General features: G+C 49.1%; 1 protein-coding gene across 6 annotated transcripts in view; it reads right to left on the bottom strand.

Moving 5' to 3' along the window:
• Bcor (BCL6 corepressor) overlaps nucleotides 1–13,229 on the bottom strand; it is a 122,809-nt gene that overhangs the window by 13,679 nt on the left and 95,901 nt on the right. For 4 of the 6 annotated variants that reach the window (XM_029473165.2, XM_029473166.2, XM_021152808.2 and 1 more), the window contains exons 2-6: nucleotides 11,321–11,445; nucleotides 9,929–10,007; nucleotides 6,189–9,032; nucleotides 5,477–5,530; nucleotides 4,806–4,992 (exon numbers count right to left, since the gene is read on the bottom strand). In XM_029473165.2, coding sequence (XP_029329025.1) covers nucleotides 4,806–4,992; nucleotides 5,477–5,530; nucleotides 6,189–9,032; nucleotides 9,929–10,007; nucleotides 11,321–11,406 — 3,250 coding nt within the window. In that variant the 5' untranslated portion in view covers nucleotides 11,407–11,445. The remainder of the gene's footprint in view (nucleotides 1–4,805; nucleotides 4,993–5,476; nucleotides 5,531–6,188; nucleotides 9,033–9,928; nucleotides 10,008–11,320; nucleotides 11,446–13,229) is intronic. The other 2 variants (XM_021152809.2, XM_021152811.3) reach the window with 1 other exon arrangement.

Raw genomic sequence — 13,229 nt, 5'->3', positions numbered from 1 at the left:
GGGACAAGTGGACCAGTAGACACCTACGGCACCTACCCTCTCCCTGAGCCACCATAGTCCTACACCACTTCCGAATTGTTGTAACCAGGACCAGGATCTAGCCCATGACTTGCTCTGGGGTGGCAGTTTTCCCAATATCCAACAAAATATAAACACTACAGGAACCAGTGAGCTGCCTCAGTGGGTAACGGTAAGCCTGGGGAAGCGGGATCCACTCCTGGGGACCTACATGGTGGAAGAATTGTCGTCTAGCCTACACATACATATTGTGACACACGTGTTCACACAGAGAAAATAAATCCCCTAAACAACAACAACAACAACAAAACCCACTATGTAGCAACCACCATAAGGCTCAGTGCTTGCCCATAGATCACTAACATGACCCCACAGGTTCCCGGGGGTGGGGGTCTCCTGAGGATGTGGGTCTGGCATTTTGGTAGCACTGCAGGAGTCATTTTGCTGGTGAAATAAACATTCACCTCATAGGATGAGCTCAATACATTTGAAATTCCACCCCTACTTCCGACCAGCTCTGCTCATGCATCATCGACTTCTCTCAAGGGCAATCCAGCATTGAGTGGCTGTCAGGTGCGGGTGAGCAGCACCTTAGGGAAGGTGGGACTGGATCCAATCTGAGCTAAGGAATGGCTACATGTCCCCAACTGCTCCCCCTCCTCATGGTGGCAGAGACAGAACAGCCAGCGGCTGGATCCCTTGTATGCCATGTCACTGCAGTTCTCTGAGTACTTATAACTCAAGGACATGGTCCAAGTGGGTCTTCGGCAACGTCAATGTCCAGCCCTAAGGCTTGACGGCAACCAGTGAAGGCATGCAGACTGTCAAAGACCACTGCACTCAGCATGGCCGGGGTATCACTTGTGCTAGCCACTCTGTGACCCTCTTAACTGCTCTGCCACTAACAGTACACACTTTACAACTTGGCCACGCTGGGCTATAAAGTGGGAACATGATGACCAGCTGCCTCTCCTCTTCCTTCCTCAACCCTGGCTGCTCAGGGAAAAGGGAAGGGCCAGAGAAATTATTTATGCAGGATCCTTAAACCAGCTCAAATTTACCCCAGAATTTTAACGTGTACCTCGTTCACCTCTCCCTTTTGTAGGTGATGTGAAGGGAAGGTAGGTGGGTAATGTCATAACTGCCTATAGATGGAATCAATCACCATCAGACAGCAGCATGTTCAGTGGGGGGCCTCTCCCAGATTCCACTGCCCTGCCTTATCCTGTTCCATCATCACACCTCCCCTGCCAATCAATCGCTAAGACTCTCTCTGCCCTGAGTATTTTACATTCACTTCCTAGTCTTAACAGTTGAACTCCGGGTTTCGAGGAGGCGCCTACATCACTGTCTAAGCTATCTTTCTTGGGGAGCGAAACACTTTCAGCCTCACTGTCAACTCACAACAGTGGAAGGAAGCTTATCTCAGTCAGTTGACCTTTTGCACAAAGTGCCCTGGTAAAACCACCCGGAAGACTGCTGCATGGGCTGGCATCAGCTGAGAGGTGCCTGCCTCTGTCCCTTACATGATAAGAGCATCCCTAAAGGCTTGGCTAGCTCATCCCTTTCTGGGATTTTCCCATCTGAGCAAACCTGCACACAGCGGGTACCCCCGCCACCCTATTACCTGACCCTCAGGGACTGTGAATTACTGTATGGCAAGTCCCTCTCTGCCTCATCCTGAGGAAACTCCACAGCAGGGCCTGTTGTTCTCTCTACATCCCAATTACCATCAAGCAGTCTCACTAATAAATCTGAGATTCACATTAGTCCACACACCATCAGCATAGCCAGCTTCTCCTCCATTCTTCAAACCCTTAGAAACCTCTGTGCATCCTCCCTCCAAGCCTCTGAAGCCCCCAAAGGTCTGCACTCGGGTGATCTTCCAGGAATTAATAACAACCTTGAAGCAAACATACCCCTACTGCCGTCAGAGATAGGATGCTCCGCATCATTCCCAAATACTTTCACTTGGACCTCTGCAAATGGGGCCAGTCCAACCACTACCAGCAAGACTACCCTTAGAGCAAAAAAGATAGGCTAAAAGAGAACAAGCAACAGAGGCCCTAACCACCAGGCTCTACTACCTACCACTACTCTTACTGTTGGCCTCTAGGTCAAGCCATGTAGGCGGATGTGGGTGTGGCTGTTTGACACCTGCTCCCTATAGCATGGTCATATGACTTGCAGCACATATATCCCATAATTTATCATGACTGTGCTGCCATACTATACCATGTAGAAGCATCGCCATGGCAACATTTACAAATCACCATGGCAACAAAGCAACTTCATCACTGTGGCAGCCATGCCTAGTGAGCCCTAAACAAGACTTCCGAGGGTCATCCTAGATGTCATTGCCCTCTGCAGGTAGCTAGCTCTGTCACCCACAGCTGAGCAGAGTAGGTGATCAGTGCCAAGGCATCTCTCTAGTTCAGAAAGCATTCTGGCGTGGTCCTGGGGGGAAAACTCCCCAGATGAGACATCCCCACAAAGCCCCTTGACTCAAGCTTCCTCCAGTTCCTGCTCAGACTCTCCTTTAGCAGGTTCCAGGTCTACCCCACCCAAGAGACTGGCAAAGTAGCTCATGTTTAGCAAAGACCAAGGTAATGCTTCCTGGCCCTTCCACATCTCTAAAATGTCATGGAGAAGTCCTTCCCATGCATTGTCAGGTGTGAAGGGAAGCACTTAACTCAGTCAATCAACTTCCACCATCATTTAACTCAGCCACAATACCAAAGAGGGCAAATGAAAATCCTGACCATGCCCCCTCCCAACAAGATGCACTCACCATCTCAGAGCGCAGGGGCTCCCTCAGAAGGGGAAGGGAGCAGAGACAGTACATGCTTATAACCCCAGCATCCAAAAGGGTGAGGCAGGAGGACTAAGGCTAGCCTGGGCTACCTGGTAAGATTTGTGTTACTCCATCCCCACCAAAACCAAAAACCAAAACCAAAAAAACCCCAAAACAAACAACCCCCCCCAAACCAAACAACAACAAAACCAAAAAGAAATAGGTAGAGTTTAGAATCCTGTCCCCTCTACTCCAAATCCCTCCCCTAGTTCTCCTAAGCTTGGCTCTTGTAGCCGTGATCCCCACCACGCCCCGCTCCCATCACATCTATGAGTCCTAAAGGCAGGCAAGTATGGGGATGGTAACATTTTTCCTTCTTGAAAAACACGCCTTTTGCACATAACCTCCAAAGCACTTGATGGTAATTTCTGGCTCTTACAAGTGGCGGGAGCCCTGTTCTGGTACCCCCCAAATAGCCCACTGTCTGAGCCTTGGAGGGGCCCCTCAAGCCACTCCAAAAGCAGGACAAGTGGGGAGGAGGTGGGCCTCCCAGGCAGGTAGGTGGGAGGCCTCCCAGATTCTTATCTGAGGGCAGTGGCCACTTGGGGCCTGGCTCCATTACCTGAAAACTTAAAAAAAAAAAAAAAAAAAAAAAAAAAAAGAAAGGCCAAAGGCTGGAAGCCAGCCAACCTCTCAACCTCTTACAGCATCTCTCAGCGTTCACGCAGAACAAAGGGGACTCCCACTTGCAGCTAGCTCCTCCCTTCTGGAAACACCTTGCCTACTTCGCAGCTGCCTTCCTCGCCAAGCACCTCACAAAGCACTGGCGATTCCACTGCTCTGTGCCCACTCTGAGTACCTTTGCCACTTGGCCCAAGAGCAGCCATGTACACATCTTTTGACAGAGATCATTCAAGACTCCCTTGGGCAAGGGCGTCACTTGCTTGTTATAAAAACTACCTTTTTCTTTAGGACTAGCTCACAGCAAATCTTCTTGGGTCTGACTGTTGCTGCAGGCCAGCCAGAGCGTTTTCTGGACCTTAAAGATGAACTGGAGGTAGTGAAGGAAAGGCGGCGCACACCAAGAACTGTGCCAGGTGTGTTACACCTTCAAGGGCAACAATAGGGGGCTCTCAAGCACCCAATGCCACTGACTGGCTCGTCTAGGAGGCTTCTGCAACAACTCTCCTCCATGTTTCCTCTGACATCCTAATTCACCTTCCCTAGCAAGGTTTCTGAAGGCCAGAGCAGGCCTCAAACCTTAGGCATAGACATTTGAGGAAACTAAAGACCTTCACAAAGTGTTGCAGCAAGCACCCTTAAAACTCTCCAAAGCCCAGCCCAACAGGGGACCCATCGTTTAGACTGAAAGATCCCCAAAAGGCGCTTGCTTACCTTTTCCCACATTTACCCCAGACCATAAACCACCATCTGTCTTGTAGGCCATTGCCATACCCCATTCTTGGGTTCTATTGATAACTTCCAATGACAACAAACTCAGCTAATACCTGTTGCCATCTTTCTGGTGCTTTGACCAACCTTCATCCCACCTCAACAAAACCTAGATAGAAAAAAAACCTAAGTACTTTTCCCATTCCAGCGTAGACTGCCATGTGGGAGAGGTGCAAGGCTAAAGAGTATCATTCTAGCTGCTTCAAAAAAAAAAAAAAAAAAAAAAAAGAACTGATCCTTACCACCTGCTTTCTACTGCTACATTGTATTGGGCTGTCATTCACTTTGAGCCTGGTGTTTCTTTGCAAATGAAGACCAAGTCCTAGAAAAGAATCCCATAGACACCAGATTCCCAGCTACATGTAAGCAGACATCACTACGGTAAAGACCACAAAGCAGCCTCTTTCTCAGAGCAGTCCCCAACTGGACCTTGGGCCATTATCCACAAATCCCTCTTCCTCTCACCATCTCAGGCCTTGGAAGCAGGGTGGCTCTGCTCTCACCAATGTGATGCTACAGCCCAGCTGCTCGGGTTACTTACATCTCTCACTGTCATTCTGGTCGGCAATGGCCTCTTCCAGGGTGACTGACTTTGGCTTCTTTTCCTGATTTCCTTTCAACCTTTCCCAGTCGGCTGGGCTGAATTTGCACACCTCGGAGTCTTTGGTTGCTGGGTGGCTACCTTCTCTCTCTTTCATCTCCAACTCTGAGAAGCGCATCATTGCACGCTAGAAAGAAAACGAAGATGGAAAAAAAAAAACACAACATCTTACCATAAAGGCTATTTCATGTGCCTTATACTATAAAGGAAAGTGTTTTCAGAGAAAAGCTTGCCCAAAGCCAACCACAATTTATGAGATACAACTCAGATATTTAAAGTTTAACAGATAAAATTTAAGAGTGTCTATATGTGAGTAGTCACACATTCTTTATCCATAAAGTCGTGTGTATAGAGATATAGACGCAATGTGTATGTATAACCATACATACACGATTGCATAGAGACAGACATTCTCTTTTGAAGGTTATAAATAAAATAAAACAAAGCCACAGCGCAAAGAAAAACAAAAGGAAAACACAACAGAAAAGAAACAAAATGTACAATGAACAAAGACGACCATGGCCCACAAACTTCCCTTTGTATATTTGGAAATGAAATTTAACTCAAAAGGTTTATGGAAGATTCTAGTAATAAAAATTTGAAGAACTGACCTCACAGTAAGCAGCGGGTAGACATAAAATACTGTCCTCTTGTAATCCTTCCATCTATGTAATTAAAATGGGCACTCAATGGATCATTTAGATAACTTCATCCATTTTTATCAGCATAAACCAATTTTTTTCTTAACAATTGCAAAACAATTTGGCTTTATTCATCTTTTAATTAAAAGTAAAATATCTTAAGGAAATTCCTATACAACATCTATCATAATTCACTAGCAAATTAAATACATACTCTATCCCTTTAAACGAATGTTTTTTCTTTCTTTTTGGTGAAAAAATTGCACGAATCCCACAGACATGCGACTGCTACACATCTCCACCAAGTATCAAGTAAGGTAATCTAAGCAATGCTTCTAGTTATATTTGTTATCTTACAGGCAGAGACATCAAAGCAATTGCTAGGTAAACGTCATGCAGTCTTTAGACATCCTTCATAATAATTACAACTTGTTATCAGCATTCCAGTAGAGTTCTCATATAATCTACAGAATAGCTTAAAGTATCCGACACATGAACCTCCTAAAAGCTACTACTGCCGTCCCCTTATTGAACACATTTCATACATTCCAATTATCATAAGTGTCATTAACCAAACAAATCTGCCTGGTGCTCTGGCCTACCACGTTCCCCCAAATCCCCTTTGTACATTACAAAAACTGACAACTGATAAAGTTAGTGAAATTCGGGTTGGGGGGCTCACCTGCAATGCCCGCTGCTCTCGGCTGAGCTGACTGGAATCTGCATACAGTTCAGTGGTGACACACTTGAATCGGTCGCCCACATAACCTGCCGAGTTAGCAATTCTCTTTGCCAGCTTGGATGGCTTGGGTTTCAGAACTTTGCCATCGTTGGATTCGGCCTCATCAGTTCCTTCTTTGGTATAGGCGGGGGTGACATCCATGTTTGGAGGGGCACCGCCCACACAAAATGGTTTGGGATCCTCTTGGGTTTTACCAAAAGTCACAGCAGGGCCCTCGCTGCCCAGAGCTGTCTCCAAGAATGGAGTTGCTACCTGCACACCCAGGTTCTCTTTGTTGGTTCCTGCTGCACCACTATCCTTGCCTAAGCTGAACACTGGCTGGCTTGAGGCCTGTTTGAAAGTGAAAGATTCATGGAAGTCAGTGATTCGGCCCAGCTCCTCTCTGAGGGAGATGAATTCACGGCGTTGTTGGATCACAGGGTCAGCTGAGGGCTTGGTGGCCTCAGTGTCCTGACCTACATTCTCGGCTACCAGGCCTGCTTTGGGTGCCCCTGCATCAGCTTTAGTGTCTGCTTCTTCTCGGAGAAGGTCTACGTAGACCAGTTTGTCGCTTTTGACCCCAGTCTTCCCTTGATTCCAGCTAGAGTTTGGCTTCAGGTTCTTGTCAGTGGGGACTTCTGGCTGCAGTTTGGTGCTGCTAGCTTCCAACATCTCAGAAAACCGGCTACGGAGGGTTGGTTCCTCGTAACGGGCTCTCTCATGGGAGCGGGACCGTCTCTCCGGCTTCTCCTCTTTTGTGATCTCAATGGGCGTGTGTGGGATCAACATGGGATGGACCATGCCCAGGCCCAGGGCATCTTGGTAGGTCACAAATTCTGGCCTGCTCGTGTGCAGCCCGTAGGGCAGGCCAGGCTTTGGGGCAAGGTGCCCAGGAAACAGACTGCCATTGGGTAACAAAACTGGGTGAGGATACACAGGTCCTTTGCCATGTAAAGAGAGGGGACTTAGAGCGATGCCTTCTGGTGCTGCGTAAGGGAGGTAACTCCTAGGGTAGGGAATTGCTGGGGACCTGAATGCTTCATTTGGAGATAGAAATATTGAGGTTGGCGGGAGGCCATTCTCACTTGCTTTGAAGCTCGGTTCTGGGTTGGCTTTGGCTCCCTTGCTGCTGGTGCTGCCACCGTGCTTGGCAGGCGTGGATGAGGGCTGGCCCACATGCTGGATAACTGATGGCGTGGTATCCACAGAGCTCCTGCTGGTCTTGGTGCCATCTGCATTGGCGTTGGCATTGGGGGCTGGTGATGCAGAGGCTGGGCGTCCTGAACTGGACACGGACCCTGAAACATTAGTGATCACAGCATCTGTGCCACCCATGCGGGGACACGAGGAACTCCGCTGTTGCGGTATTGCCCAGTCCAAAGCCTTGTTTTTCAGTGACAGACTTTTGCCATTGTTCTCTTCATTAGGACTTGGCCCTGGCACCACCCAAGATGAGGGGGCAGTGCTGATGATCTCTGATCTATAGATAGAACATCCATTTCCTGGAGGAGATAGTGTTTCTTTTGGAATCTCACTTCCAGAGAGCACTAAGCCACTTGCAGCCCGACTGTGAACCAGGACTGTGGGAGCCATCTTTTTCATGTGGTCACCTTTGGAAGCATCCGCATCCACCACTTTAGAAGACAGGTCAAGTGGTTTGTCTGTGACATCTTTGGTAACGGTCTGCTTTTCCAACAGAGGTGGTGAGCCCCCATCTTTTCTGTCTTGAACCGTTGTCTTCCGGGTGTGCCCAGGCATGGATTGAGCACAGTCTCCCCCATCTAGAGCCTTGGGGTATTTGCCATTGGACAGCCTGGATGTAGAGAACTCGCTATTGGCTGACATGTATGGCTTCGTCAGGGTGACTGAGGGAGAGGTGGAGATCCTGGGATAATGCTTATGGAACTCGGAGTAGGTCTCTGCAGTGGGCTGAGTTGGAAGGTGGACCCGGGCTGAGGGCCGAGGTGAAGGAGGCAACAGGAGAGCTGTGTCCCCTGGCAGGCCACTATTGACTGCCTTGGCAGAGCTCACCCGGGGCTGTTTACTGTTTTGGATGTGGGGGTAACTGTGGGAATCAACTGGGTTCCCAGGGTTGACGCCCATCTTCCATGGGAGGCTTTTGTCTGAGCAGTGGACGAGAGGTGGAATGGCCGAGGCTGAAGGTGTGGAGAGCCTCATGGGTGAAGCCAAGGAGGAGGGGATGTGAGGGTTGACATAGTGTGGGGGTGGCAGGTAGAGGAAGCGTTCCCCACTGGTGCAGACAGGAGAATATAGTGGCTGGGCCAAGCCGTAGGACTGCTGAGGTAGCAAGGCCTTGTACATATTCAGTGAATACTTATTTGGCGAGTCGAGGAAAGGGTATATGGCTGGAGTGGCCCCGTCCATGTAAGGGTTGACCCAGGGCAGCCGCAGGTAACTAGCACCATTGATGTTGAGAGGGCTCTGTTTGTCACTGGCAGGCCTATCCAAACCCAAGCTTTCTGCTGTAGCTACAGCACTCTTTTGTATCCCAGGCGGTGTTTTGTATATAGCACTGAAGCCATTTGGGGGTTTTCCAGAGACAGCAGAAGCCTCCACTGTCTCGGGTGTATTCGATTTGAATTGCATCTCTGGATTTCTTTCCGAAGAAAACCCAAGGCCACTGAGAGAGCTTGGGGTAGCCTCCCGACCTTTTTCTGAGCCCAATCCACACAAGCCAGAATAAACGATGTTTCCAGGGACCCGGAGCCCTTCCCGGATGAGGCCTGTGCGGTCCATGCTCAGTGCTGCCAGGCCATCGATCCGATGGGCTCCACTGGTATCCACCTTTGTAAAAGAATAACACAAGTTACTTGGGACACCTGTCACAGTAGCAGCTCTGGTCCAGAAGAAAGACCACCCACTGGGTCACATGACATCACCCTTAACACCCCAACAGAAAAGGCTAAAGATAGCTTTGCTGTGTCCAGTGCCCCGCCTCCTCCCACATGCAAATCCTTCTGAAGCCTCATTTTTTTTTTTTTTCATTTCTGTTCAACTGAAGATCCTACAAGCACTGAAAGATCCATTCAGACATTAGTTTGGTCATCTGTGAGCAAACTCTACCATGCTGTAGCACAGACAACACCAAAGAAGACATTCTCTGCAGCACTCCTCTGACTCTGTGGAACCCGTCAGGTTGCACTGGGGAGAGGGGCATTCATTTCTTGGACACAGAAAGGTTTTATTGAACAGGACAAGAAACAGTTTTCCTCCCGACAATGGATAGGAGGGACTTTCTAGCTTGTCTTAGTTCTAAATCAATAAAGGGGCGTGGAGGGGGCGTGGTCAAAGTATGGTTGCATTTTTGGACTTCCTTTCCCTGGTGCCTTAAAGGACAGTCCAGTGTTTCATATTTTACTGGCAAAGTAAAGCCCTAGGAACTACTTGGAGGCTAGGGAATTATCCAGCTTGGAGCATTAACGGGAATAGATGGTTATGGAAGCCCCATGATTCCAAGTGACCAAGGAATGAGGGCTTGTGAGGGCAGAGTATATTAAAAACAATACATAGCCAGGCCCTGATGCCTCCCCCTCCTCACATTGTGTGCATGAGTGAGCACGTGTGCACAAGCAAATACACACACACACACACACACACACCCTAATTACACACAAACTAATACATAGTTGATTACAAATCACTGAGAGCCATCCTATCAAGAGAGGCCATTCATCCCTTACCACGTTGTGATTCAAGGGAGTCTCCTCCCTCAGCTCCAGCCTGGCTTTTGAAGCGTCGCCATCATTCACAGGAATTTTCCTATTTAAAAAGACACACCAATTTCATGAAAACATTTCTTGCTGAATATATCTTTCATCTATCTCCCCGGACCAGACCAGTTTCTACTAATCTCATTCATTTTTTTTGAACTGTCTTTACCCTCCCTGCCATGACCTATAGTGAAAGTTGCTCCCAAATGGTGATTCAATATTACCCTGGCAGAACAAAGCAAAGGCAGGCCTTTCATGTGTGGGGACATGAATAACACATATGTCCCAGAGGTGGGCAAGCCAGAAATTAAGCACACTTCTCTCACGTGACCTTTCCTACAGAGGCCAAGTGCTGTCTTAGCTAACCCTTACGAGCTGTTCTGGAGGGCAGAAATGAAATAAAATGGCCATGGACCAAGCAGGCTAGAAGTCTACAGGCTAGCCCCTTCATCTACCCACATCTGCATTAACCCTGAGGGCAGGCTTTCAAAACTTTCTTTCCCCCAAAGTTAAGGACCCATCTAGTTTCCATGGTGATAGTGAAGTTATATTTGCAGCCTTTATCAAAACAATGTGGAGCTGTGTGGGGATGTACAATAGTATCAGAGACATGTCAGCTACTTCAGGCAGAAGAGGAAGCCGCACAACTGTGCCAGGCTGCTGTTGGCTGTCCTGGGACTTGTTATCAGAGAGCATTGATAAAGAAAGTGTTCCACGCCAACTTCCAAATCCTCAGGATAACAGCACTGACGAGCAGCAGAGGCAGAGATTCACCAGTACCCCAAAGCTGCTTCCATCATCTCCTGTTCAGTTGTCTCGGCCCCACTCGGCCCCAGTCCAACATCATGGATTAGAAGAAAGCCTAACTGGGCTGTCCAGTGATCAGAATCCTGGCCAATAACAACACAGAAGGGCAGCATGGGGCAACCTGAAACCTTGGACCCAAGGAAAGGGTAGCCACCTCCTCATTTATTACTAAGCAAACTATTTGTTTTAAAAGCACATTGAATGCCGATCCACCTGGGCCCACACTCCTGACATTTAGAGTTAAAGCAGCATATAGATGGGGATTAATTCTCCTTCATAAATATGAAATAATAAATTAAGGACAAAAGCGCGCTGAAAGGCCGCTTTAGGGGCTAATCTTTTAAAGGGCGGCAATGCTTCGCTGAACCAGGCTGCTGCCTGTTAAAACTGTAAATCAAGGGCCACCAGCTAGAAGATCTCTCTTATCCAGACCTTTTGGGCCCCTCTCTGGCTGTGAGGAGATGAGGGGGGCTTGGGCATGCATGGGCTCTGCTCAGGAGTGTGGGGGAGAAGACCCATTCTCCCTCACCAGGCCTGGCCCTGGAGACTATTCACCTGTCTTCACTTGTTCCACACATGCGGACCCTCTCGCTGTTCATCCAGCTGTGAACGTTCCCATACAGAGGGGTTGCAGAAAGCATGTCGCCCCTTGGATGGCAGCTTGGCTTCAAGCGTCTAGTCTGTTTAAAAAAAGAAAGGAGGGGGGAGGGCCCGTGAGGTTAGGTAAAGGAGAGAGGCACTGAGAAAGCAAAGCCTCTTTCAAGGTAATTCATACACGACGTAGCCTGTGCCTGACACTGTCTACCAATGTCCATGAACCAAGAACACACCTGTCCCACAGCGACGGAGGAGATCAGACTCAAGCTAACAGGAAGACGCCCATCCTAGTCACAGGTCTGGGCCTGCCCACCCTTTTGCTAGAGAAAGAAGCCATATTTGAGGAGGGACCAGAAAGACACAGGTTGCTAGATCACTGGCACATTCATCTCTCTTGGGGTGGTAGAGGCAGAAACAGTGAGGTGGTGGCGACAGCAGGTTTGGGACGGCTGAATTTCCAAGCTGTCCTGTGCCCAACCCGAAAGCTGGAGGGTGAAAGAGAGTCCAGTGGGCTGGTGAACCTCTCTACTGGAGCCCTGGATTAGATTAAGCACCTAACAGGGGTGGTTTTGCCTGGGAGCTGCAGGGGGAGGCGGCTGAGTAATTCAATGACTGCCTGCTCGCTGGGGACAAGAAATCATTAGCGTATAAGTCTCTGCAGCCAGGGCTGACGCTGATGGGCTCCAAGCCGCTAGCACACAGGGAACAGGCAAAAGCCACCCATTTTCCACCTCGTGGGAGGGGAGGCTGCCGAAGGGAGGGTGCGAAGGGGCCCAGACCACCTCCCCCACTTACCTTCTCAGCCCACCGCCCCTCCCCACAGCACATTCTAGTTTGCTGCATGAGTGAAGGGTCAGGACAAGCTGCAGTTTATTAACAGGATTATCACGGCGCGTGATTTATCCTCGTGCAGGATTTTAATTGCTCTTTGGAGGTTGAGCCGTTTCTTTTGACTGCGCTTCAGCCCATATCCTGCTGTTAAATGCTGGGTTAATAAGTAGGGGAGCCTTTAATGCCTGGGACCGATGGCCCTGGGCAATTCCCTGCTCACAAACACATCTCAGTTTCCCTTCTCCAGGACAGGCCACGGCATTTTTCCACGGGACCCAAATCCGAGTGTGAAATAATTGGTGTGCAGATAGATCATCAGGGGAACTTTTCTTTCTCCTCCCTCACACACCCACCCACACAGTTTCCGAAAGCCCAAATGTTCCCTTAAGTCGACACATTTCCTTTGTTAGCAGGAGAAAATATGCAAATGCTTGCTTTTACACTTTAGCACACGAGAAGCAGACTGCCAGGTCGGTCGGTTGGGTGGAGGCACCCTGTCCAGGGACTCTTCATGGGGTGGGGGTGGGAAAGGCTTGGGAGGCCTGAGTCCAGAAGCTCAGCTATGCTCCTTTCTTTGTCCTAAGTAGGCCTTTTGTCCACCAGCAACCCCCACCGGCCCCCAACCATAGAACAACACGCACCAACACACCACGCACAGTTAGAGCTCAACAATGAAGCAGGGAGGGGAGGGCCCTGAAGAGGCTGGAATTCCTGAAGGCATCATGGGAATGGACTTCGGTGAAGCTGGTTTCCTGGGAAGGGTCTCTCTTTCTTCAGACAGGGAAACTCCAAATGGCCTAGCCATGGTGCATGGAGCGACAGACTGGGGTGCCGGGGAAGGCTGTGTGGGAGCTGTTCACTGTGCCCCCCCTTTTTGATGTACAAAATAAGCAAGGAATGTCAAGTCACCGGGACTGGAAAGATTCAAGACCCACTTCATCAAGTGTCCCTTTCCTGAGCATCTCCTGCCCACTCTCACAACAAAGGGAAGACATTGCAGGCAGACTGATCAAGTAGAGCGCTGTTCCTTGGCGCA

This window comes from Mus caroli, unplaced genomic scaffold (assembly GCF_978045245.1).
Source record: "Mus caroli unplaced genomic scaffold, Mus_caroli_1 scaffold_5, whole genome shotgun sequence".
In the NCBI taxonomy this organism is placed as follows: domain Eukaryota; kingdom Metazoa; phylum Chordata; class Mammalia; order Rodentia; family Muridae; genus Mus; species Mus caroli.
This window is presented reverse-complemented; position numbering and strand designations above follow the sequence as displayed.